General features: G+C 45.4%; 10 protein-coding genes and 2 non-coding genes across 12 annotated transcripts; 7 read left to right on the forward strand and 5 right to left on the reverse strand.

Moving 5' to 3' along the window:
* Positions 1–2,196: 2,196 nt before the first annotated feature.
* Positions 2,197–3,208, reverse strand: BKA55DRAFT_655507 (kinase-like domain-containing protein; the record flags this gene model as incomplete). Its single annotated transcript, XM_046197422.1, has 2 exons — positions 2,709–3,208; positions 2,197–2,657 (listed from the first exon to the last, which is right to left on the reverse strand). The coding sequence occupies exons 1-2, from the start codon at positions 3,184–3,186 to the stop codon at positions 2,197–2,199; spliced, it is 939 nt and encodes a 312-aa protein (XP_046042312.1). The 5' UTR covers positions 3,187–3,208.
* Positions 3,209–3,954: 746 nt separating this feature from the next.
* BKA55DRAFT_655508 (uncharacterized protein) lies at positions 3,955–6,417 on the forward strand. The gene is made up of 5 exons (XM_046197423.1): positions 3,955–4,060; positions 4,114–4,834; positions 5,193–5,495; positions 5,547–5,728; positions 5,783–6,417. Exons 1-5 carry the CDS (start codon positions 4,027–4,029, stop codon positions 6,169–6,171), a joined length of 1,629 nt encoding a protein of 542 aa, XP_046042313.1. The 5' UTR covers positions 3,955–4,026; the 3' UTR covers positions 6,172–6,417.
* BKA55DRAFT_t295 lies at positions 6,338–6,428 on the reverse strand. The gene has a single exon. It is a non-coding gene; the product is annotated as a tRNA-Pro (tRNA).
* Positions 6,429–7,110: 682 nt separating this feature from the next.
* Positions 7,111–8,149, forward strand: BKA55DRAFT_584338 (uncharacterized protein). Its single transcript, XM_046194306.1, has one exon. The coding sequence runs from the start codon at positions 7,196–7,198 to the stop codon at positions 7,853–7,855; it is 660 nt and encodes a 219-aa protein (XP_046042314.1). The 5' UTR covers positions 7,111–7,195; the 3' UTR covers positions 7,856–8,149.
* A 1,870-nt stretch (positions 8,150–10,019) lies between these two features.
* BKA55DRAFT_697090 (uncharacterized protein) lies at positions 10,020–11,343 on the forward strand (the record flags this gene model as incomplete). Its single annotated transcript, XM_046200333.1, has 2 exons — positions 10,020–10,113; positions 10,178–11,343. The coding sequence occupies 2 exons, from the start codon at positions 10,020–10,022 to the stop codon at positions 11,341–11,343; spliced, it is 1,260 nt and encodes a 419-aa protein (XP_046042315.1).
* A 706-nt stretch (positions 11,344–12,049) lies between these two features.
* On the reverse strand, positions 12,050–13,199 carry BKA55DRAFT_584339 (Ccc1 family). The gene has a single exon (XM_046194307.1). The coding sequence runs from the start codon at positions 13,096–13,098 to the stop codon at positions 12,235–12,237; it is 864 nt and encodes a 287-aa protein (XP_046042316.1). The 5' UTR covers positions 13,099–13,199; the 3' UTR covers positions 12,050–12,234.
* A 258-nt stretch (positions 13,200–13,457) lies between these two features.
* On the reverse strand, positions 13,458–15,138 carry BKA55DRAFT_743642 (phosphoesterase family-domain-containing protein). The gene is made up of 2 exons (XM_046201557.1): positions 14,646–15,138; positions 13,458–14,594 (listed from the first exon to the last, which is right to left on the reverse strand). The coding sequence occupies exons 1-2, from the start codon at positions 14,905–14,907 to the stop codon at positions 13,564–13,566; spliced, it is 1,293 nt and encodes a 430-aa protein (XP_046042317.1). The 5' UTR covers positions 14,908–15,138; the 3' UTR covers positions 13,458–13,563.
* Positions 15,139–15,234: 96 nt separating this feature from the next.
* Positions 15,235–17,426, forward strand: BKA55DRAFT_584341 (multicopper oxidase-domain-containing protein). The gene has a single exon (XM_046194308.1). It carries the CDS (start codon positions 15,350–15,352, stop codon positions 17,399–17,401), a length of 2,052 nt encoding a protein of 683 aa, XP_046042318.1. The 5' UTR covers positions 15,235–15,349; the 3' UTR covers positions 17,402–17,426.
* A 1,228-nt stretch (positions 17,427–18,654) lies between these two features.
* Positions 18,655–19,900, forward strand: BKA55DRAFT_599240 (glycoside hydrolase superfamily; the record flags this gene model as incomplete). Its single annotated transcript, XM_046196369.1, has 3 exons — positions 18,655–19,002; positions 19,049–19,483; positions 19,535–19,900. 3 exons carry the CDS (start codon positions 18,655–18,657, stop codon positions 19,898–19,900), a joined length of 1,149 nt encoding a protein of 382 aa, XP_046042319.1.
* A 636-nt stretch (positions 19,901–20,536) lies between these two features.
* On the forward strand, positions 20,537–20,608 carry BKA55DRAFT_t293. The gene has a single exon. It is a non-coding gene; the product is annotated as a tRNA-Gln (tRNA).
* A 324-nt stretch (positions 20,609–20,932) lies between these two features.
* Positions 20,933–21,993, reverse strand: BKA55DRAFT_527521 (uncharacterized protein; the record flags this gene model as incomplete). The annotated part of the gene is made up of 3 exons (XM_046188931.1): positions 20,933–21,367; positions 21,421–21,777; positions 21,826–21,993. 3 exons carry the CDS (start codon positions 21,991–21,993, stop codon positions 20,933–20,935), a joined length of 960 nt encoding a protein of 319 aa, XP_046042320.1.
* A 1,338-nt stretch (positions 21,994–23,331) lies between these two features.
* BKA55DRAFT_584346 (peroxisomal biogenesis factor 11) lies at positions 23,332–24,645 on the forward strand. The gene has a single exon (XM_046194309.1). It carries the CDS (start codon positions 23,712–23,714, stop codon positions 24,216–24,218), a length of 507 nt encoding a protein of 168 aa, XP_046042321.1. The 5' UTR covers positions 23,332–23,711; the 3' UTR covers positions 24,219–24,645.
* Positions 24,646–24,835: the final 190 nt, after the last annotated feature.

A 24,835-nucleotide genomic window follows, 5' to 3' on the forward strand; every position in this document is an offset into this window, starting at 1 on the left:
TTAGTGCGTGGTGACTGTTTGTGATTAGAAAGAAAATATAGGCTATACGTAATGTAACCGCTTAGAATTATAATAACTAGGCCTTAAAAATAAGGCCTAATATAGGGGAGAGATTATATTATAACCTTAATAGTTTTATTATATATACTTTATATTTCCCCTTAATTATTATAGCCTTTATAAAATAAATTAATATTAAGACTTTATAATTATTAATAATTTATTATAATTAATACTAATTTATTATAATTAATACTAATTTATTATAATTAATACTAATTTATTATAATTATTATTAATCTTATAATAACTTTATTAATTATTATTAATATTTACTAATATATAAACTATAACTAGCCTAGTTTATATATTTATATATAATAAAAAAGATATAAAGTACTTATTTTACCTTTATAATTATATTAATAAGTTATTTTTTATATTAAGTTAAATTTAAGTTTATAAAAAAAAAATACTATTTTTATTATTATTAATAACTAGTTATATTTTAAGGCTTTTTTAACTTTTTTAATTTAAATAGCTTTTAATTAAATTAAGCTAAAGATATTATATCTTTTAAGTAATTTAAATTTATATAATTAATTAACTTAATTAAGTTATAATTAAAGATAGCTATTTTAATTAGGCTAGATTTTCCTTTTAATAAGAAGTTCTTTCTAATAACTATAGCTATTATATATAATATATAGCAATCTCTTCCTATAGCTTGCTTTAGGGCCGGTCTAATTGCATTAATGAGATTATAGTTAGTTATGTAATAGCCCTGATCGGGCTGCAGGCTATTGCGAAGTAACAGCAGGCATCGTGATAGTGGCTATGATTGATGTGTTACGATTTGTGCCCGTAACAGCGCTGTAAGGCTTCTATAAGGCAGTTGTAGCACACCTATAATTGCTTGCATAGCGATTATAGCCCGAACTTTTGCCCTGTGGCTTAACGGCTTGTGCAACCGTTACATGATGTTAGCAAGTGTGACCAACAGGTATGAAAAGTCAGGTCAGGTAATGTACTTTGCGATGGATGAATTAGGCGTGGTATTCCTTTAGGTAGGTTAAAGGAAGAAAGTTAATCTAGCTGTTAAGAGGTAATTGGTATTTATATTACTTAATTAAGGCAGTAATTGTATTATTAATGCAGATAAACCTTATTTAATATTAACTTCTATTATAATAGCTTATTATAAAGGTCTTTTTATTTATATTATTAATAAAAAAGCTAAAAAGCTAAGTAGCCTTTTATAAAGTTAAAAGTAAAGGAAAAATAAATTATATTTATTAATATTTTTATAAAACTTAACTTATTAGCTATTAATAAGACTTTTTTATATTAATAAGCTTAAATTATATTACTTAATTATTAAAAGATATAATATTTTATATTACTTAATATTATGCCTTATATTATTTATTAATATAAACTCAAAAAAGACTAATTTATTACTTAGAAACTATAATTATTATATTAATATAAACTTAAAAGAAATTAATTTATCTTTTAGAAATTATAATTATTATATTTAAATTACTTAATTAAGGCAGTAATTATATTATTAAGATATATAAACCTCATTTAATTTTAACTTTTATTATAATAGCTTATTATAAAGGTCTTTTTATTAAAGTTATTAACAAAAAGCTAAAAAGCTATATAGCCTTTTATAAGATTAAAAAGAATAAAAAGAAAAAGAAAAAAGAAAATAAAAGTAATAAATATTTAAATTATATTAAATATTAAAAATACTTAAATATACTATTTAAGGCTAACTTATAAACTTAAAAAAATATTAATAAAAATAAATAATATTTACTTTTTAAGGACTTTTAATTACTAAGAATTATTTTAATATTATTATAATATTATTAGCTAAAAATAATTACTTAAAAATAAGTAATATAATTATAATAATAACCTTATTAAATAATATAACTTTAATACCCTTATATAACCTTAAGTATTATTTTTATAAGTACTTAGCTTTCTTATTTTAAAAACATTTATAATATATATCTTTATTATTATTTATTATTTTTAATATATAATTAAAAAAATATAATAACTTTTTTACTACTTATATAAAGTACTTAATAAAGCCTTAAATAATTATAGTAATACCTTTATTTTAATATTACTCTATTTAGTCTTAGTCTTGCTTCCAGGGAGTAACTATTACTCATACTACATAAAACCCCATGAGCTTGCATAGCTATCAATCCCCTCAGTAAACATTTCTCTGGGTTCCTCCAAGAACATCGGGATGTACTCCTGTACCCACTCGGACTCCCAGTGATTGGTGTACTCGGCCTTGTAAAACTCCCAGTAATCTGGATACCAGCCTGACTGGTGCCAGTCTATCACAGCCACAACACGACAAGGTGATCCTTCCGAGACCATGATATTACTCCGGTGGAGGTCAGCATGAGTAAACACAACGTCGGGTTTGTCTTGTAGCAATTGACGATATGGATCGGGTACGTCCTCGACTTTATGTTCTTCAGAGTGGGGACCATTTGCAGCCAGCCGTTCAAATAAGAAAGAAAACCAGTCATGGAATTCTTTCACAGATGAAAACGGTCCAGCTCTTGGCCGGATGCCGTCAGCAAATACAACATCTTGTAGTGGTCCGCGGTTGATTTGTCCTGTTAACTGATCAGCATCATCAAGGTTATGGCAGTTATACTCTTACGTACCGAGAAACTCGTCGTCTGGATCACGCTTTACTTGACGTAGCTCAACGGCTATGTCTCGCAATTGTTCGCAAACCCCAACTTTGTCCTCTCTACCCAAAGAATCCCATCTTTTCTCCAAGGTCACACCCTCGGCCAACTGCATGTACAAGAAGACTTCTGCTTCATCTTCTATCCAACCATATATCTCAGGCACAGGGACTCTTGGAAGATGTCGATGCAACCACCAAAGGCACTGGCCTTCCGCAATAGTGACTCGAGGTTCTTTGCCGAATTTGACGACTAGGTCAAGTGACTCAAAGATAACAGTATTCTTTCTATCAAGGACATGATCACCCGCTTCACTCTTGGCTCGAACTTGATCAGCAGATGGGAAAGTTGCTTCAGGCCCATTTCGCGTGAAGAACGTAGAGTCTTGGAAAATCAGTCTAGAGCCCTTAGGGAGAGAATCAACGATGATCATAGGTGGTGGGTCTTGCATCTTGAAAGGGCTGCATTCAATGATTAAGGGGGTTGCATGTTGGTTAGGCACCAAGGCTAGGATTATGTTGTTGGTTCAACCTTTCCGCGGATGAAAGCCGGGCCGCTGCATATCCCTTGCAAAGCGAAATGTAGCTATCCTGCAACGAATATGTTGCGATAGAACATAATTGAGGGTATCAAGATTGATGGCCACAGCCAGTCCCAGCCTTTGTGAGATACTGCCCTGCAAGACTCTGCAACATAGTTGAAGAATGATGACCGGAGTATAACACAAAGAAGAACGGTCAAGGACTTATACCTAGTTACGATCATTGTGAGGAACTCCGAGGTGTCAGTTGGTCATGGATGGAAGTCGAAAGCTTCCGAGCTACAGTCCTGCACAAAAAGCTCGAACAGTCTCAATCACTGCGATTTCCCGCAGATTCGGACATATTCTTCTCTTTATGATCACCTAAATTTGTTCAATGCACCGTTTAGAGAGATCACTTGTATGAAATGCATCAATATGGTGGCTTGAATTCGGGATACGGTTACTATCCATGCGTTCAGGACCAAAGAATAAGATGAATCCTGCCCGAATAAATCCTGAAGGAACTGAATCCAGAGGAGAAAAGATACAATTGGCCAATGGGCTCAACTTGATATCTCCGTGGAGGTATCTCCGACCGTTCCGATGTGTGATGCCGGTTGGCGGATTTTAAGACAAGCTTTCTCTTAAGTCCGTTGACAGCAACATGAATAGACTGGACAACGTTTCTGCTACATATGTCACTGTATCTCTCTAGGTTTTTCTATCCGCTATCCAGTTTGCCACCGAAAGTTATTCATCCTATGAAAAATGTCCAAATATAAGCAGCTGGTCCTTATTACCGGTGAGTTGATTAACATGCATATACGCAGACTCTTTATTGAGATACCCAACTAGGCGCCAATCAAGGCGTCGGCTACGAAACCGCCAAGAACCTAGTTCTGTCTTCCGTCAAATACCATGTCATCATTGGCAGTCGAGATGAAGCCAAGGGGAAGATAGCAGCCCGTTCCCTCCAGTCACTGGACGACATCAAAGGAACGGTCTCAAGCATCCAAATTGATGTTTCGGATGACAACTCCGTCGATGCCGCTGCCCAAACTCTAGCTTCTGAATGGGGCAGATTAGATATCCTCGTCAATAACGCAGGTATCATCTCAATGGCCAGCCCTCCAACACGCGAAGCTTTTCGCAAAGTTCTCGAGACAAACCTCGTCGGTGCACTCAGCGTCACCGAGGCTTTTCTCCCCCTTCTGCGCAAGTCAGAGCATAACCCTCCTCGTCTCATCTTTGTCACATCAAGCACCGGATCCATCACTCATGCATCCAATCCTGAATCTCCACTTCATAGCGCCGGTGCGGCAGAGTACCGGACTAGCAAAGCTGGACTGAACATGCTTATGGTTATGTATAATATTCGACTCAAACCAGAGGGATTATTGGTGTTTGGGGCGGATCCGGGGTTGTGTGCGACGAACTTTACCGGTGATGCCGAGTCTCTTAAACATCGAGGAGCAGCCGAGCCGGCGGAGGGAGGGGAACGAATTGCGCGTGTTGTTAAGGGTAAGATGGATGAAGATGTTGGAAAGGTCATTGGAGTTCAAGGTGTAAACCCGTGGTAATAGCATCGTTTTTTTCACGGGGGACAAGCAACCAGGGGTATGTAGGAAGTTGGTAGAAAGCTGTTTCTTAGTTCTCATACGGTACTGTCCTTTGAAGGCGGTGAAGTCAGTGCTTGGGCCATCGGCTGATCTATTATTTCCACATCACAAGCAGTAACCAGATTATCCCAGTAACTAGAGACTCCCATGGCACAGACATAGCCAAAATTAACTAACGTTAGCTGTCAGACTGGTCCCACTAATGCTGACTCAATCCGCCATGGAGAACCCCGAACCTGGTTCTCTCCACAGGTATAAAGCACGAACCTTGCGCTTCTTATTGTTAAATTGCTCAACAGTCCTGTGTAAGCCTAGGATATATATTTCTAACATCATGGCGTTGACCTGGTTCATCACTGGCTGCTCCAGTGGTTTTGGCGAATCCCTCGTCCGTCAACTTCGATCCGCAGGCGATAACGTCATAGCCACTGGCCGCAATGCCGATACAAAGCTATCTCATCTCAAAGACACAGGCGCAACCATTTTGGATCTAGATGTTTCGTCTTCTCCTATAGTTATCAAGACCAAAATCGAGGAGGCTTGGAGTATCTACGACGGAATTGATGTTGTCGTCAACAACGCGGGGTATATCCTCAGTGGGGCAGTCGAAGAGCTGACGTGAGTAGCATACGTTGTGTTTTATAATGAATGTAACTGATGAGGAAATAGTCAGGAGGATATGGAAAAGTCATTCCAGGTCAACTTCCATGGACCTATGAACATCACCCGCGCGGTCCTGCCGTGCTTGAGGAAGAAGGGATCGGGAACTTTGCTTTTCGTCGGTTCTCAAGCTGGCTGGCACGCCGATCCCAGTGCATCTGGATACTGCGCCAGTAAATTCGCTCTGGAGGGTAAGTCAAGTCAAACTTTCCGTCCTTTACGCCTTCACTCGCTGACTTCCTCAGGCGCCGTTGAGTGTCTGTCCAAAGAACTCGCCATCTTCGCTCCAGGTCTGAGAGTTCTCATCGTAGAGCCAGGCTACTGCCGCACTCCTGTTTTCAACAAGATTCAACACGTTGAGGCTCGTGTTCCTGAGTATGCTCAGTTCAACGAAGCAGTGAGGCAGGCTGAGGCGACCTTGACGGATAATTCGCCGGGAGATCCTGAGAAGGCTGTTGCGAGGATGATCAACTTGGTTAAGGGAACGGGCTTTGCAGAGGGGAAGAAGGTGCCTTTGAGAGTACCTTTGGGTTCGGATAGTTGGTGGAGAGTGAAGGCAAAGTGCGAAGAGACCTTGGAGATTTGTCGGGAATGGGAGAATATGGCGAAGAGCGTAGATATATCTACGGGCTAGCTCGACATGAGCTAAATAATAGATTTAAAATCGCAGGGCAGCAGATAACCAGCAGCTTGGCTTTATGAACTTTTGAGTAAATAGATCCAGATAGTCCGGGATAGCAAAAGACAACTAACAAACAGTAGATATATAATTCATTCGATTTGGCAAAAATACAAGATTAGGGTCTGGCCGGGGATTGAACCCGGGACCTCTCGCAAGCTAAGCTATAGGGTTTTCCCTAAGCGAGAATCATACCACTAGACCACCAGACCGATCAAGTTCGATAAAAACAAGTTTCAAAATTTGGTCTATAATTGTAATTTGCTTAGCTTCAGTCAATTGTATCAACGATGGTTGCGATTCAATGAGCGACGAAGCTCGAATCTGCTCTTTAAATGGAGCTCCAATCATGCTCAGGTATGCATTTTTGCTTTATCATCCACAGTCCATTTTCTCCCGCCTGAATGAGCTTGTCGCGCCTTCCCGTTACTGAAACTTCCCAATGCCCATGATTGCTCAGCGCGATGCCTCATTCCTGCGCATACCAATGTCGCAAATGTCTTGACTCAATTACACCGAATTTAGTTAAGTCGCTAGACCGTTCGCGGAACCTAATGTCTCCTTGAAAGTGCCAGTAAGTATCTCAATTAGACTGGAAGGTTCATCAACAGCCAGGTCGGTGTAATTTCATTGGGTCCAGCGTTCAAACACCAAACTCTGTTCAGTGAAACATCACCATTTCAGGCGTTGCCCTACGGGGCATCATCCCCGGCGTTGATCAATTCTTGTGCAATTGATTGGCCGCCTTCAGTGGATGCCCTGTAAATCTCGCTACGGGGAGCCTAGCCTAATCGAGGTTAACCCACTGAATGATTGGGCTTCTGCCTGGCTAGTCCCCTATCGCTATTCCCATTTTGTTCCCTCTCCTTTCCCAATTTCCCATCGTGGTTTTCCCTTCTTCAACATCTCTTCGTTCATTCATTCGCTCATTTTCAGCCACAAAATACTTTACTTCTTACACTCGCTATTACTATTCAAGATGTCTTCTGCTCTCGTCACCTCTCTCCCAATCTTCGCCGGTGCAGGCGCCCCAACCCTCGTCGCCGATGTCATCGGCGCAGACGCGGATCATACAACATACGTTCTGAACTGCCCCTACGTTGACCCCGAAAGCGAAGAGTTCCAGACCATGGACGACTGCGGTGTCTACAATAACACCTACATCGTCGGACCATGGATGAGCAAGACTCTCCCCCCTGGTGCCGCCAGCACAGGCGACTTTGATCTCTTCATCACCATGCCGGGCGACAAAGAAGATGACTGGAGATTCTCCGTGCACTGCGAAATGTCGCGTACCGTCGCGCAGAAGTGCACTACCATCAACGTCGGCGGCAACGACGATGGCCACCCTACCGCGACTCTCACAAACTCGGAAGAGCTTGACGCTTATGGGTTCAGAACTTTCGAGTACGGTCCTGTTTCTATCACGGCTGGCCAGGAACTACTCAACGCTAAACACGCGAGCGCCACTACAACGGCTAGCGACGCCACCAAGACTAAGGCCTCGGAAAGCGATGCCAGTGGATCTGAGACATCTGGTGAAGCCACACCCGTTAACACATCTGGTGCCACGTCTTCTTTCGCGCGTATGTTTGGTGTGCTGTCTCTTGCTGGTGTTGCTGCTGCCCTCGCCATGTGAGATTGCGGCTCGGAAGAACTCTACGTCTTTGCACAATTCTTGTATAATTATCAGTAACGAGGGGTTGGGGTTGGGGACAGTAGGTCTCGTAATGCAAAGGATTAGGTTTGATGTTTATACTTTAGACAGTCGATACAATTGAATTAAGCTCCTGTCTGAGACATGACTGGAGGAAAATGGTGGACCCCGCCTGTTTAAGTTTAAATCTGCCCAAAACTTTCTCCCCGCCAACTACATCCAAATGAACCACAGCACGAACCAGAGTTCAGACCAAGTCTCTTCACGTCACAAGCCAATTTGAAAGTTACATCAGAGTGTGCAAGCAAAAAGACATCACGAACATAAACTTCATAGAAAGACTTAGATGTAGCGACACTCTATTGACAAGTTACCGTGTGAGTCATGCTGAGCAGCTGGCGGGCGGCGAAGTCTGGGTCGAGGCTAAATCATGGCAAGGGGCCAGGAAACCTGAGAAGAGAATAGAATCGAGAATACTGGATGTAAAAGGAACTTTGTAGTACATGGTCCTGCCTTTGTATTGGTGTTAATGAATGCAATGTTGATGTGATTGAACAGGGCAGCACTCTCCTTTAGCCCTCTTTTGGGGACTCACAGGTGCTCAAAGATATCTTGCACGGCCTCTTATCGCCACAAGAACTAACTTACGGTTTAGCACTTCCTGACACTGGATAGCCTGTGATGACAGGGCAAAGCAGGGTGAGGAAGTCAAACATCGTGAGTGAGCATACGAGAGAACCTACATCATCGGGGCAATCTGCAGGATGGCTATGTAAATACAGTGTAGTGATTTCCTTGGCTCTCCACAGGAACTAATGTGTGCATAGCTAGAGAATTGGTGATCTGGAAGAAACCCTCACTGGCATAAATACAGGATAGATCTAAATTCTGAAGAATTACTGCCTAGACATTCTTTATCGTCCGGGGACCAACCCATCACTTATTTCCAAGAAGATAAGCCTCCAGGATTCTGGACCAGGGGACTTATACTTGGCAATCAAGCGAGACCTGGCCAACCTGAGCCTTCGACAGTCCCTCGTCACTCTAGCTCGAGGGATATTTCTAAAATTCCGATATTATGCGCCGTGTAAACACAGAGCAGCTTGTAACGAACGCAGGGCTCGACTACACCAAAGCTTCGCAACAAGTGAAGAGCCACAATCCAAAGTTACCACAAACTCATGCTCGAAGGGACCAGAGTTAGCTAAACATATGATATCCAATGTTATGGAGGCGGGGCGACTGCCTGAGGCCACTGACACAGATGACATTTTTGATATAAGCTTTTCACGGACTCTAGAGCTGGTCCAAACTTACACCAACCAGTAATAATGCAGAATTATAGTTACGTTCCCTCCAATCTGACAATATCGTCCTGGACTAGTGTTTCCCACCCACGGTGAGCGACAAAGGCCACAGATGCATTGAACGTGGCTATTAGTTGTTCCAATTGAAGATGAAGATATTATTTATGGAATTGAAATGATTCCCTACAAAGAGAAGATTATCTAGCTAGCAAACCTATCAAAGAAGGGGAGAGAAGGGGACAATCAGGGGAAGCGGATGTAGGGAAGAGTTCAAGCACAACTCACTTCCAAGTGTTGTGAGGTTACTATGTATTATCTTTGCCTCTTCAACTTTTCTCATCAATATGGTTTGCACTTTTGCCTCTATTTTGAGAGAATAGTACATTGTACATCCCCTCATGACGAATAAAAGCAGGTCATTCGAGTGGACACTCTGTGATCCCGAGGAACAACCTTGGACCAGAGTCAAAGTTCGGACGAAAGGCCGTGTGAATACACAATTTGATGTAATTCTGACCAGAACAATCGTACCCCAACCTTGGGATGTCCTCCATAACCTCACAGTGAAGCTCTGGTATTGGTCGGAGTGAAGTGACAACTTGACAAGCTTTCATATTATACTCTTCAGAATCTCATTGCTTGAGCTTCCTGCTACTCTTCGCCGCTATAAAGTCCCAGATTTATTTCCTTATCTTCTTTCCTTCATTCTTTACACTTAAACACATTCAATATACAAGTCCAACTCTCGACAACTCACACTTACCAACGGTACTAAATACAAACAGGCCATACTCCTTTCTCTCATTTACATTCTTGTAACTAACATAGTCATAGACACGATGAGAACTAACGAGCAAGGCGAAAAGGTTGCTTGTTTCAAGTGCCGTGAAGGGCACCGAACAACTAAATGTGTTGACGGCCCTGGCCACCAAGGTAAGCAAACACTCTATCTTAAACTCATACTTTTATAACGAATCATGGGTAACTAACTTTACAGATGATGTGCAGGTCATTAGCCCGCCTGGTCGTCCAGTAGGCGCCAGGACCAACCCAGTCGTGGCCGCTGCGCGACGGGAAAAGAAGAGGAAACGCTTAGAGCAAATCAAGGCGGAGGAAGAGGCGGAGGCCTTTCAACGAGGGGCTCAAGCTTTCTTTTATCAGCGACCCACTTCTGCTCCCGAGCAGCGTAACTTCGTTGCTGGTTACCAGCAGTTTCCTGTACCTGGCCCCCAGAACTTTGGGGGCCTTGCTAACCTTCATGCTGCTGCCCCTTCTTTTCCTCGGCGTTCTACGTTCCCTCCTGATCCCCTTCCTGCTCATCAACCTGATGCCATTCAGCATTTCTTGAGGCAGACATATTATGGTGGCATGGCTCACAATCCTGTCCCTCCTGTCCCCGCTGTCTCTGTCCCTGTTTCCCCTCTCCCTGCTCTTGACCATGCTGTCTCTTTTGATCCCTACATCATGGACAATTCCATGGACACAGGGTTTCAAGTTCCCATGCCTGTCCCAGGTTTCCCTCTTGCTGCCCCTGCCCCTGCTCCCTCCCTTGCCTCCGGTGTCTTTGGTAATTCCTTCGACACAAGTTTTCAACATCCCATGCCTGCTCCCGGTTACCCTTTGCTCCGTCCTCTCCTTCCTGTCTCTTCTGTCCCGGCTTCTCAAACTATCTTGGCCAACCAGGTCAATGCTATGGCACAGAACCCTTTGGCCGTCGACCCTGCTACAGTATCTCCTCAAGCTGGCATGGTGGTTCCGGCTAATCCAATGGACGACTGGATGAACGAAACCATCCGGGAAGATCGCATGGGGGCTGGTCAAGCTGTCCCTCCTGTGTCCTTTCCCCCACCCCCAAGGCTCTTCCCCATCAACGAGAGCCGTTGGGACGAAATCATCCCTGAGCAAATTGCTCAGCCTATCCCGGCGGCTAACCATGGCGTCCAATCTTCCGGTTCCTCGTTTTCTTCTGGGTCGTGGGTTTTTGTTGATCACTCGTCTTCTTCTGGTCAGTCGTCTTTGGAGGTCTCCCCAACCATGGGTCCTGCCGCACTTGGTGCTCAGGCTAACGAGGGCGCATGGTCAATGGCTTTTCATCCCTTACCCTGGGACCTTCACAGCTTTCCGACTGAAGACCCCAATGAGGATATATATGGCTCTGACTAATGAAGTATGGTGTCTTTGTTGAAAAGCTGGTTGATTATTTCCTTCCTCCTATGACTTTACTTGATGCCTGGGAGAGACAGTAACTTATGTAACGTGGCTGGCGGGCATGTTAGGACCGTTGTCAACACCAGAGGAACAGCCGGGTACAGGAGTACGATGCGAAGGTGAAGTCGGCCTGCTCATCTCGAGGCCAGATCTGGCGCAAAGGTCTGGGTAGTTAGGGAAGGGACCAAGTATCGACATATTGGAGATCAAACGGGAAGGTCTAGGACTGCACGAAAAAGTCCACGGCGTAATTTACTGGTACTACTTTCGGTCAGTATGAAGCTTGGCTGAGAGATATGGGGGGGCCCTTGTCTGGTACTGTTGGTATTGGTTTGGAAAGCACGCAAGTCAGAGTCGCAAGTGGCTATCGTGAATGGGGTTTACGCAGGAGGCCAGAGGGGAAGCAGAAAACAAGTGGATGAAAAACACACGGCGACATCACACTTCACGCTGAGACTGTTACTCTACGACTAACCTTATTATATATGGGAAACTGTCGATTTTATGTGGGGATACAGAGGAAGAGGATGCATTATATTTGTTTTTTGTTTGCATGGCGTTGTGGACGGTACGATACCCCAGGGGAAATTCAAGATCTCATCGAGTCGTTACTCTGACATGGGAAAGTGGAGTTTGGGAAGCATGATAGAGAACAGAACTTGAATTTCGGTAGAGTTATCACTTGCTTGACTGTTACTGGTTACTACTCTTTCACTGTTGTATAACAAAGTTGCTCTCGTGCTCTTTTAACGACACCGATTCCGAGTTAAACTTAAATGCCCAGCCTCTTATTCGCCCACGTCTGTGTGAACGTCTCTGCCTGAACTCTCAACGAACAGGCATCCATTAATTTGCCCCGACCCAAGTGACACACGCGACAGCCGCTATTGCAGCTAAAGCGCCCAAGACCAACATTTGCAATCCTTCGATAATCCACGAACGCACTGATGCATCTCCAGCTTGCAGAATGTAGCTTTTTCCTGCTCCAAATGCAAATAACACCAAAAGACAGAGACATGAACTCCATTGGAGACCGAGACCAACTGTGCTGGTGAAGATATAGGGAAGTAGGGGAATGATGCCGCCGATTGTGTAGCCTAACGATATGGAGAGGCCAGATATGATGGGTGATTGAGGAGTTGGTTGTGAGGGTGATAGGTCGTCTTTTAGCGAGTTCAAGCGTGATACCACGCGTTGGAGATCCGACGGTACTTGTTGAATTGTGTTGAGGATCGTCGTGATTGTTGAACTTGGGAGATCCAAAGGTTCGAGATGTTGACGCACCAGCTCCTCTGCTTGCATCTGCATCTTCTCGGATTGCTCAACCATAAAGTCGCTTTCGCTATTCCTCTCACAACTGTCCCTTGATTCCTCCAAATCTTTTACGCTAAATTGGCATGGCCCGCATTCGTCTCGTGCCGCGAGATATCCTCCTATTCCCATGCTGATGCTGCCCGCGCATAGCTCTGCTAATCCGCCTGTGATGACGGTGTCCGTCTTTCCAAGGGAACTGAGCCCTGCTGTGAGGGCAAATGGCACTGTTAGGCCATCTGAGAAACCGAGCGTAAAGTCGGAGAGGAAGCGCTTGAATGCTGGACTTTGTGATGACTTCATTTTGGCCGTCGCAAGTGATAACTTCGAATCTCGAATATTGAGAGAAGCAAGTTCAACAACCACCGCCAAAACCAGAACATTTCTCCCCGTCTTCATCCTCCCACGTGCCTTCCCAATTCATCCCATGATGCATTTCATCGGTGACAAGACAGGATAGCCCACGGCATGATATTGCCGACCGCAGCACAAAACAGTCCCGCAAGCGAAGTGATCGACATCGCACATGGTAAAACGCCGCGATCTTACAGGTCAGGCACGCGCTAACGACCGCTGACAAAAGTGCGCTATTTGATTCGTCTGCCCCTGGGAAATGGTGTCCTAGTGCAAAAGATCCCTGGAAAAAAGGCTAATGGATGGATCGTTCGGCCCGTTGACTTGGCGATCTAACATGTGCTTGGCAAATAATACCACGAATTTACTGAAACATTATTGCAATATTATTGTTGAAGAGTTTAGAGGTTTGAAATTTAGTGCAATTGGTTATTTGTTCTGTCTAGACTGATATCGTAGAGTTGATGCTATTTACATTGTCTCCATCACACTCAGTATCTATACAACAATCTAGGTAGACTTGGCAGGCTCATAACCCTTAGGAGGGTTCAAACCATCGTTAACCTCAATAGTGTCCTTGTAGTAAGTAGGATTCTGGCTCTTCTTCCACTCCTTACGAATAGGCTCGAAAACCTTTCGTCCAGAGAAACTATGCTCAAGATCCAAGTTGGGCGCAACGTACTCCTTGTTTCCACCGTTAGTGTTGAAAGGACCAGCATAAGAAGCGTTCCAAAAGTAGTTATCAAGCTTGTGAGACTTCCACTTTCGGATCTTATCGCCTGTCTTCTGAGCAACGAGCTTGAAGACGTTGGCGCCGACATCCCAGCGACCAAGGGTATCGAGACCCCAGTTTGCTGAAACGGTGGCGATCTCGGAGTAGTGGTTGTAGAAGCTGTTGTCGTTTGTTCCAACGAGATGCTTGGGAACTGCGTCGCCGAGAAGAATGCCGAGAATGTGGTTTTGACGAGCATAGGTCTCGTTCTCATCCCATGTAACGAGAACAAGAGTGTTTTGCATGAAGTGCTTATCCTTGAGAAGAGGCTCAAGGAAAGTACGAGCCCACTGGCCAGCAACAGTGACAGAAGTATCATGTCCATCAGAAGTCATGTTAGGAGTGATAAACATCCACTGAGGAAGCTTATTCTCCTTAAGATCTTTATGAAAGACAGACTTCTCAGTATCAACGAGCGAAAGGTTCTTAATCTGAGAAAGGCGCTGCTCAGAGGTCGCAATACTGTCATGGAGAACAGCAGGGTTATGCTTGCGAACGTAGTCATTCTTTCCGTTCTGGTGGTTCACCCAGGAGAAGCCCTCGAAGCCAGAGTAGGGCATGTCTTCTTGGTACAGACCCCAGGAGATACCGCGATGCTCGAGGAGATCAATCACAGTTGAGACGTTGCGCGGGTTGCGGTTGAAGTCGTCGTTCTGCATGCCGAAGTAATCTCCTGCGATGGCGGCCATGTAGTTTGGCTCAGAGGGATGGGTCACTCCAAAGTAGTTCTCGAGAGTGATACCCTTCTTGCGGAGCCAGGTAAAGTTGGCTACTCTAGTCAGTTCTTGTCCTTTGATCAATTGTGTAAGGGGAAACTTACGGTCACCGAAAGCCTTCTCGTAGTTCTCATTCTCAAAGTAAATGATAGCAATACGATCAAATGCCTTGCCCTTCACCTTGGAAGTAGGGCTGCTGGTCTTTGCTGTAGCGGCCGCAGCAGCGACTTCAGCGGTGCCAGTAGCAGTGTAGCTGGTCTCCCAGCCAGTCTCATGCTTGTGCTGCTTATGCTCCTTGGGAGGCCCATAAGAGTGGCCGAGGGCCAGACCAGCGACGGCCAAGAGGGTAGCAGTTTGGAAGAGCATAACGATTGAATACAAACACAAACTTGAACTTGAACTTGAACTTGAGCTAAAGATCGTCGCTCAATTGGCAGCAGACTTATTGGGTTTCATATAGGAATGTAGATCAAACTGCACGAACATGCATCGGATATCGTGCCGTGTGTTTCTCCACCGTCGGTCAACGCAACGTTGTTGGTGTAAATCATATTGAACTTTTGTAATAACCCTCAGTACAATGTAACGCCAATGGACTGCATAGGCAGGGCACGTGTGAGTGTTTCTGGGGGATCAGAAGGGTTCTGCTCGCGTGCCGACTCTTCCGGTTCCTCGGGTTTAACGTCACGCTAACATGATCCCTGTTTAGGTGGGGTGGAGATGATGCATGAGGGTTCATCTTGGGAGCTGCAAGTTTGTTTTGTCTTTTGAACGAACGACATGACAACGTGGGTTTTTAAGGGTGAAAATGGCAGACGAGATAAAGTCGCCTTGGATGAAAGAGGAGGATCTTGAGGGGGAAGGGACATGGTTCCTTGGTGATGAAGCAGCTTTGAAGTCAGAGCAGACGGCGCAGAAAGCTTCATGGAAGACCAAAACACCAAAAGGCAAGGGTTTGACGATATTCATCGCTATCGCTGGCCTCATTTCAGTCTTTCTACTGGCTGCAGTCACTCTCAACCTTCAAGTCCCATCGTCAACCCACAAAGAAAGCCGTCCCAAGCCTCCTCAACCGAGCAAACCAGCTCCAACGCCAGTGACAATCAAACACCAAGAAGCCATCCCATCAACACCTCAACTCCGCGACACAAAAGAATACATCCTCTCACAATCATGGAACTTGGACTCCCCTCCAACAACAAGAGAATATTTCTGGACCATCAATGACGCTGTCCTCAATCCCGACGGAGTCCACAGACCCATGATTCTCATCAACAAGCAATATCCCGGACCTCTCGTTGAATGCAACGAAGGCGATACCATTGTTGTCCACGTCGAAAACAAAGCTGTCAATGCGACCACGATTCATTTCCACGGCATGTTTCAGAATGGCACGAATAATATGGATGGAACTGTTGGCATTACTCAATGCGCCATCGCGCCAAACTCAAACTTTAGTTATAAATTTGATGTCAAGGGCCAGCATGGAACGTATTGGTATCATGCGCATCATAGCGCCCAGGCGTCAGATGGATTGCTTGGACCTATGGTGGTTCATTCGAAGAAGGAAGAGGACCTGCAGAAGATGGATTACGCGACTGATAGAGTTGTTATGGTTCAAGATCATTACCATAACTTGACTGCGGAGCTTTTAATGGAGTATCTTGCGCCAGATCAAGAAAACAACGAACCTGTACCAGATAATGGGCTTATCAATGGGCGGAATGTTCGCGATTGTGCAGACTTTAAGGGCTGGGTTTGCAATACCACGGATCTTGCAATACCAACGATTGATCTGGAAGCAGGTCAACGCCACAGACTTCGCATCATCAACGTTGGTGCCTTTGCAGAATTTCAGATCCAATTCGACGAGCATCCATTCTACGTCACCGAAGTCGATGGCATCGACGTTCATCCTGAGCCAATCCATCGAGTGAACGTCCTTCCAGCACAGCGATACAGCGTTGTGCTTGAGACAAATGTCACTACAGCTTCTACATTCTGGATGAGGGCTAGAATGGTGACACACTGTTTCAAGAATAAAAACGAACGTCTTCAGTCTGAAACGAGAGCCATCATTCGATACACCAGCAAGGAAGAGAAGACATCTTCTCAAGAACCAACGAGCAAGGAATGGCCTGATGCAATCGAAGTCATCTGTCGCGACTTGAACACCACCGCTCTTCGACCCGTTGAAGTCATATCTCCGCCTCCAGCAGACGAGGTAATTGTTCTTCGTGCAAACTTTGAGATAGGAGATTGGCGTCTAGCAAGAGGATTCTTTAATGAGTCAACTTGGCATGCTAACGCTACGCATCCGTCTCTGCATCGGTTCCTCGACAGTGGAGTACAAATTACATCTGTCAAGAACCCCATCGCAATCAATGAGAAGGCCTTTGAACGTCAGAAGGAGTTTGTCCTAGAGACAAATGGTATTCGAACGATAGACATCTCCATCAACAACTTCGACGACGGCGCTCATCCCTTTCATCTTCACGGCCATAAATTCTTCGTTCTCCTCCAAGGTCGTGATGGCTATCCGCCCAGCGCAGCTGATCTCCCAGAATACCTAAAATCGCATGGTCTTCTAGAAAACCCGTTGAGGAGAGATACACTTACAGTCGAGGGATATGCTTGGGCTGTTATTCGTGTTGTACTAGATAATCCGGGTTTATGGGCATTTCACTGCCATAATACGTGGCATGCTGAATCGGGTATGCTGATGCAGATGTTGGTTAGGCCAGAGGTTATGAAGGATTGGAAGGTTGGTGATGAGGAGAGGGGGTTGTGTAGTAGGGAGGGTGTTATGAAGGGGATGAGGCCGGATGATAGTATTTGGTTTGGACAGTTCCGTCAATAGTGCGAGATCTCTGTATGATATGGCGTTTCTAGTATTTATATATGTTTAATTACATAAAGTTTCTTCTAGCCAGTGAACACCATGTCTGATAAAGTTTCCAAGCTACTTATAACACTTTGCGTGATGATAATGGTGAAAAAGACTTCATATCAAACGAGATATCCAACGATAGCCCTGCTCTGAGGCGTAAGTCCTGTTTTTATGTGATGATGGTTCAAGCGAACTGTCACTGTCACTGGACATCACAATGTCTCCGTCAACGACCCTAGTTCTTGCATCTTTTGTTCTTTTATCATGTTTCTGTCTCTATTCCTTTCAGTAGTACTATTAAGCAAGTATTCTTTCTCTCGTATTTCTGGTGGAAGGGTTGAAATCTCAAGATCATCAGCACCAAGATGTCAGCCGGAACGTCCAAGTAAACGGCTCCGCAGTCACAGATCATTCCATGATGAAAGGTTAATCCTTGAATGCAGATATCCCTGGTGTATTAGAATTGAATTTACCCTGGTCTCAGTATGCCTGATGTTGAGATGAGGACAGTTGTCAAGTTGAACGGGACTCTCCTTGCAAGAGCCTCGCTGCAGCTATTCAAGATGCAACTTCCGAGAACTTAGAGCAATTTTCTTTTGAAGCGGTAACATTTCTTGCCTTAGCCTTATTCGAAATCTCCCAATACAATTATTCCTTCAATGACGGATCCGTGGGCCTTGTCTCCGAAAACCCAAGCATCGCTCCAATTCTCAAAACAGCCTCGGAGGATCAACTTCCGATCCCCACACAATGCCATGATTCGACCCCATAAACACGGTTCATGTCTCCTGGTAAATACCACATAGGTGCACTTTTAAAATTGATCATGTGCTCGGCTTCTCTATAGCGCGGAGTGAGGTCTTCCGTGGTCAGTTACGGGTTGATTGAGAGTGATGATCCCGGATGGAGAAAGCTTCCGTATACTCAAGGTGATTGTTCAATGGATTATTCAGGGCTTGGCGGAACAAAGCTCCGGAGAATGCCTACGGATCGCGGGCCGGTAGTTGCCTTTTCTCGGATGGATTGACAGTTTGTTCATCTTAGTGACCCTAGTTGTGGTTCGACGGATGTCAAGCAACGCGTTCCGACATCGTCGAATGATATGCTCCCGATCTGGCAAGATTCCAATTCCATACCCATAGTAAATCAAATATAAAAGATTCAACAATCCCTCAACTCATCAAACTCCTCAGTTGACAAGTGCATTCAGATCAACCAACATCATGAAGTCCCTCTTTGCTCTCAGCCTCTTCACCGGCCTTTCAGTCGCCCAAAGCGGCGCCTGGGCCCAATGCGGTGGAAACGGCTGGTCTGGCTCAAAGACCTGCGTCTCTGGCTACAAATGCACCGTCGTCAATGAGTGGTACAGTCAGTGTATCCCCGGCACTGCTGAGGAGCCTACCACTACCCTCAAGACCACTACTGGTGGTGGTAGCACGCCTACTGGTACACCTGGGAATGGAAAGTTTCTCTGGGTTGGTACTAATGAGGCTGGTGGTGAGTTTGGTGAGGGTAGTTTGCCTGGAACTTGGGGAAAGCACTTCATCTTCCCTGACCCGGCCGCCGTTGATGTAAGTTGAACACTTTGAGAGTGAGAACAAAGCTGACTTGCTTTAGACCCTCATCTCTCAGGGCTACAACGCCTTCCGCGTTCAGCTCCGCATGGAGCGTGCAAACCCTAGCTCCATGACCGGTCCTTTTGACACCGCTTACATGAAGAACCTCACCACTATCGTGGACCACATCACCGGCAAGGGCGCCAACGTCATTCTTGACCCTCACAACTACGGCCGTTACTTTGACAAGATCATCACTTCGACCTCTGACTTCCAGACCTGGTGGAAGAACTTTGCTACTCAGTTCAAGAGCAACAGCAAGATTATCTTTGATACTAACAATGAGTACAACACTATGGATCAGACTCTTGTTTTGAACTTGAACCAGGCTGCTATCAACGGTATTCGCGCTGCTGGAGCTACTCAGACTATCTTCGTCGAGGGTAACCAATGGTCCGGTGCTTGGTCTTGGCCTGATGTCAACGACAACATGAAGGTCTGTACTCCTCCCTCTTTCTCCAGTGACTCCCATAACTAACATCACCAGGCTCTTACCGACCCTCTTGACAAGATCGTCTACGAAATGCACCAGTACCTCGACTCCGACAGCTCTGGCACTTCACCTAACTGCGTCTCCACCACCATTGGCGTCGAGCGCGTCAAGGCTGCTACCGAGTGGTTGAGGAAGAACAAGAAGATCGGCATGATCGGTGAATTCGCCGGTGGCCCCAACGAGACCTGCAAGACTGCTGTCAAGAACATGCTGGACTATCTTAAGGAGAACTCTGATGTTTGGAAGGGAGTTACCTGGTGGGCTGCTGGTCCTTGGTGGGCTGACTACATGTACAGCTTTGAGCCCCCTAGTGGTACTGCTTACCAGTACTACAACTCTCTTCTCAAGACTTATATCTAGAGAGAGAAATTGGGTAAGGGTTGAAGAGGGAGGCAACAGTGTTTAGGTGCTCTTCAGTTGGACTGGGCAGATAACAAGAGTTTTGGGAATAGTCAAAAGGTACCAATTTGGATTCCCATTTATGGATGTTCCTGGTAACCTTCACGCAATCGATGATATGTCAAATCTTTATCCCTCCGGTGCCTGATGTAAAACAACCTTCCTGTGCAATCAAACCCTTTCCTCCGCCTTTAGTATGGATCAGATTTGAACATTTATCTGCTGCCTGATATTAGTCCGCCAGTTTTAAGATTTCTCTTATGTTTCTATTCTTCCCAACAACCCGGCTTGTGCTATACGTAAAAGTATGCACAAACAGCTTGGTCATGAATCTCGCCCCCAGTGAAATACTATTTGCCTAAACTATTTGCCTCAAGGACGATACCATCGCGAACCCTGTGATTCTATAAGGCCCAATATTCAAAAGCTTCAGTAGTATGATACCGTGTGACCAGCAACTTGAAATCTAAGTCGAACAAACCTAAGCAGCGGAAGGATCCGTTCGGCTTCGTGGGGCTAATATGGGTTTGTGTAGGGTAGCGAACTTAGATGGCAATTGAGTTTTCCGCTATCAGCAATCAAGGTCACACCTTTAATGGTTTCGTGGTCTAACGGTTATGACTGCGGATTCTGATTCCGCCAGCGAGGGTTCGACTCCCTCCGAGACCTTTCTTTTGCATCTTGCCGTAAATAATGCAAACGATTTCTTTTAAGCCTAATATCATTTTTGTTATTACTGCAAAGGTTCTTGGTGATGATGTTCTGTCCGCTGGGTGTAAGAATTGGACGCAAGTAGGTATCCAACTGCCAAACTCCAGGCCAATTAGGTGTACAGTAGGTGATTATTTATTGTATTCGCTATAGAGCGTTGGTATCGGAATATCATGCGCCTCGCTTGGTATAAGTTGTTGCTATATATACAGATGAATATGATGTCTCGCTCTAATCCCTCAACCTCGTCAGCTTGAATAGCTGACCGGGGAGCGATGTCATTTATGCCAGCTCATGCCTCTGATCCTGACCAGTCGACAACTCAACAGGTCTCTGCTCATGCATCATCTCAGCCGCCGGCGACTTCTCAGCTGAGTAGACAGAGCTATACGCCGGGTTGGGCGACACAGCCATTGGGGAATTGTCAGGCTTTCCAGGAGAGTCCGGTGAGCCAGTACCAGCGACTTGATACTTGCGCTTGTTGCGGCGCCAGAAGAAGAATGCAGCGAGAGCGAGCGCAACGACGCCGAGAGTGACACCGACGGATATACCGGCGACTGCGCCGGTTGAGAGGCCACTGCTGCCACCACCGCCGTCATTGCTCTCGCTGCTGGTGCTGCTGGGATCGCTACTTGAGTTTGAAGTAGCGGTGGCGGCTGATGAGTCGGAGCCTGTTGTGCCAGCTGTAGCGGTGCTTTCACCCGTTGACTCGGGCGGCTATGACTTCAATCAGCAAGATGGTCGCGTATAAGTACAGTTGGGTGACTTACCGCAGTGTATACCGTAGAGTACATCTCGTTATTCACCTGCCCAACACTACTCATCAACCAATGTTGCCGCGGTTGATCCCCCTCAAGATCAGAGCTCATAATAACCGGCCCATTAGCAATACAATCCAAGTTCCATTTCGTGCCGTTCCTAACATTCGTCAACCGGTATGTGTCACCAGAACCCCACAGCGACACATCCCATTGCTGCATTTCGCTGTCGTCGATGGGCATCAAGCACGGCCTTGTGCGGAGTTTCTCGTTGATGATCTCCGGTCGGTAGCATACTGATAACTGTTTCTTGACGGTTGTGTCTGAGCATCGGAGTTGGTATCGGCCGGGTTTGTTTCCTATCTTTTGCTACACGGTGTCAGTACATGTTCTCATGTCGTGAGGGGAATGACATACGAACTGCCAGTATGACTGTTTATTAGCAGGCCAAACTCTCAAATCACCCCCGGGCGCAGTAGGTTGAAGCATAGACTTGAAATCCCCATCATTATCATCAACAGCCAACTCAGAGAGCTGATACCAGACATTAGAGTCAATATCAGTCGCAGGCTCGAGGGTTGGCATCGTAGCGAGTGGGGTCAAACGCAAACAAAATAACAGAAGAGCTAAAGTTTAAAGTTGGGAGGAGAAAGAAAGGGAGGATGAGAGAAGGAACTCGGTCGGTGGGTAGGGCTGAGTTGGTAGTCTTGCCAATGAGGACTCCATCTTGGCGGCTTACTGTGGGTTTAATCTCGTTAGGGATGGGAATAGAGCGGCGATTGGTTGGGATCTGAATCGATTGGTGACATTTTCGTTGATCAATGGAGTTTTGATCCGCTAAGTGGCCTGTGATGTTAGGATGCCAGCCTTCTCCGTCGGACTCGGATATCGCTATATTTGCGGCCAAGCCAGTCAAATCACGCTCAATCATATCCTTGAAGTACTAGTATATTATCCATCATCTATCGCAGCAAAATTGCAATTCTTACTACTGTTTTCCTCGAATAGCCCCCCAAGTTGGATCAGCGATCATCCTCTCATCCACAGTGACTGCATCAAATACCGAGCAGACCAATCAACGCGCCTGTCTTGCATGCAAGTAAGACGCGATCACTTCCTTTATTTCCCGACGCGTCTAATAATGGAACATGACAACAATCCACTTACCAATTATTCGCATAAAACTTACGATTCTTACCACTCGTGGACAGTGCTGTAAGCTTAAATGCAAACGGAGTCGCTTGATCCTCGACTGGTTTTGTCATGCCTTAGGCTTCAAGCTTTCAACGCCTTGACCTCGACTTGGCAAGTTTCAGCCACGCGCCGCAAGACACGGGAATAACACCGCCAATGTCTCGAATCTTGCTTCATCATTGTCCCTCGTTTGTCGCTGTAATTCCGCGCTGTATCCAAGCTATCGGGTTGGCGAGCCTCGGCTCGTGGTGGAGCCGGATATTTGTGCCAAATGTGTCTGAATCCGCCGAAGTCCGATCTCGCCATCATGAAGAGCAATGAGCTCGTGATGTTTCGACTATAGAAGCAGTGATGTTATGTGATATGTGACTGAATGAAATAGAATCTGTTTTCCCAGATCTGCGGACATGGCAAGCCGTTTCGGGCGCTTGATCCGGCGTCTACCTTGCTGTCGAACGTGAGTGTCCAAGGCCTCACATTGATGCCACGATAAACTTACTAGATACGTCTCAAGCAACAACACGTCATGAGAAAAGAGGAATCATACTATTTGTTTATTCTTTGTTATGCTTCGAAAAGTTTAGGACTGTCTTTTGAGGCATGGCCGACATGAACGTTGGAGCTTAAAGCGAAAAATACCCTATAGTTCAGATACAGAAGTATCATTACGCTTCACAATGCTAAAGTTAGTATTATAAAATGGGCTTCGTCTCGATATATAGCGAGTTGGGTATAGGAGGGTTTTTTATATTAGTAAAAGATCCAGTTAATTGGTTGATGCTCGTTAATACTCTGTCTTGGTGTTGCGGAACAACGCATGGACACTCTCCCAGCTTCAATCACGACCCACTATCGTCAATCTACAATGAGCTTAATCCCAGATCTTCTTATCATTGAGCCGAGGTTCCCTTTTGACATACGAGAAAATCGTCGAGTTGACTCGTCAAGATACGGTCTCCGAATCCCAAAGAGGTGACGTGCTACTCGACCCTGTTGGCGTATCGCGACCCCAGTAACTTCACCGCCTCGTGCTTCACCTCGACCTCACCATTTTGCAAAACCTCACATAGTTGTTTCACACTCATTCCGCTGTACTGTCCGCGCGCATAATGATCAACAATGTAGCGACACTCGCCTCAAACATCAGCGACTTTCGCTTCACCACCACAGAGCGCGACATCCTCCTCAAATTCCTCATCTTCTCATCACGCACAACCGCCTGGCTTCTCGGCCGAAACAACGCCACAATAACCTCAATTCAGCGCTGGCAGAATTTAATGAAACAACTAGCGTTAACGGCAAAGATTCTCCGAACCGGCAGATTCATCCAGCAATTCAATTCCGCAGCTGGAGCATTGACGCGAAAGCACCAAGACTATTTTCTAGCATACGTCACCATCATTCGACAGCTGTTGATAGCGGTATACCTGACCTTGGATAATGCGACTATCCTCAATAGTATCGGATTTATCCCCTGGAAAGGTGCAAGACGACTGGAGGTGAGAGCGTTTCGGATATGGTTTGCCGCAGGCGTTTGCGGGATCATCACCCAGATATACTGCTTCTACCAATTGAACCTCCCCAATCAAACCCCAGAAAAGCAATTGGTCTTGTGAGTGTTTATTTTCCATGTGAATTTCCCGTGCCGCATCTGACATAAGACCAGTAGAAAACAAGTCAGCAAGCTCCAATTATTTGCTGGTATCTGCGACGTTACCGTCTCTTCAGCAGCTGCAGGCCTGATCAAATTGGACGAAGGTGTCGTGTGTGCATGCGGCGTGCTAAGCAGTTTAGTTGCCATCCACAACCACGTGGTTTTGGGTAGATTAAATTACATTAGATAAGAGGACAACGTAAATAGAGTTCTTGGCTTCTTTTTTTTCCTCGGCGGCGTCATTCCAGAAGAGGGATCTAGGCGACATTTCTTGTCTTGGCCTGGCTCGTGATGGCGTGAAAGTTAATTGCCGACCTCGGAGGCTATTCGATAGTGTGAGGTTAGTATTGAAGAGGTCTCGGATTGGAACGATGAAATATGGAGAGTGATCTTAGGTGAGGGTGATAAGGCTGATTGTGAAATGTTACTGGGTAATAAACCTATCACGTACAGAGAATGACTGGTTCAGAGACCCTTCCTTCTTACCCGCCCGTTATCACGCTTGTCACGGAACATTCAAATCGTGGTCCCTCACTCGTCAGGGTCTAGACTTGCAACCCCTGACCCCCCCCCCCCGCC

The sequence above is a fragment of the Fusarium redolens genome (assembly GCF_020744475.1).
Source record: "Fusarium redolens strain MPI-CAGE-AT-0023 chromosome Unknown BKA55scaffold_26, whole genome shotgun sequence".
NCBI classification, from domain to species: Eukaryota; Fungi; Ascomycota; class Sordariomycetes; order Hypocreales; family Nectriaceae; genus Fusarium; species Fusarium redolens.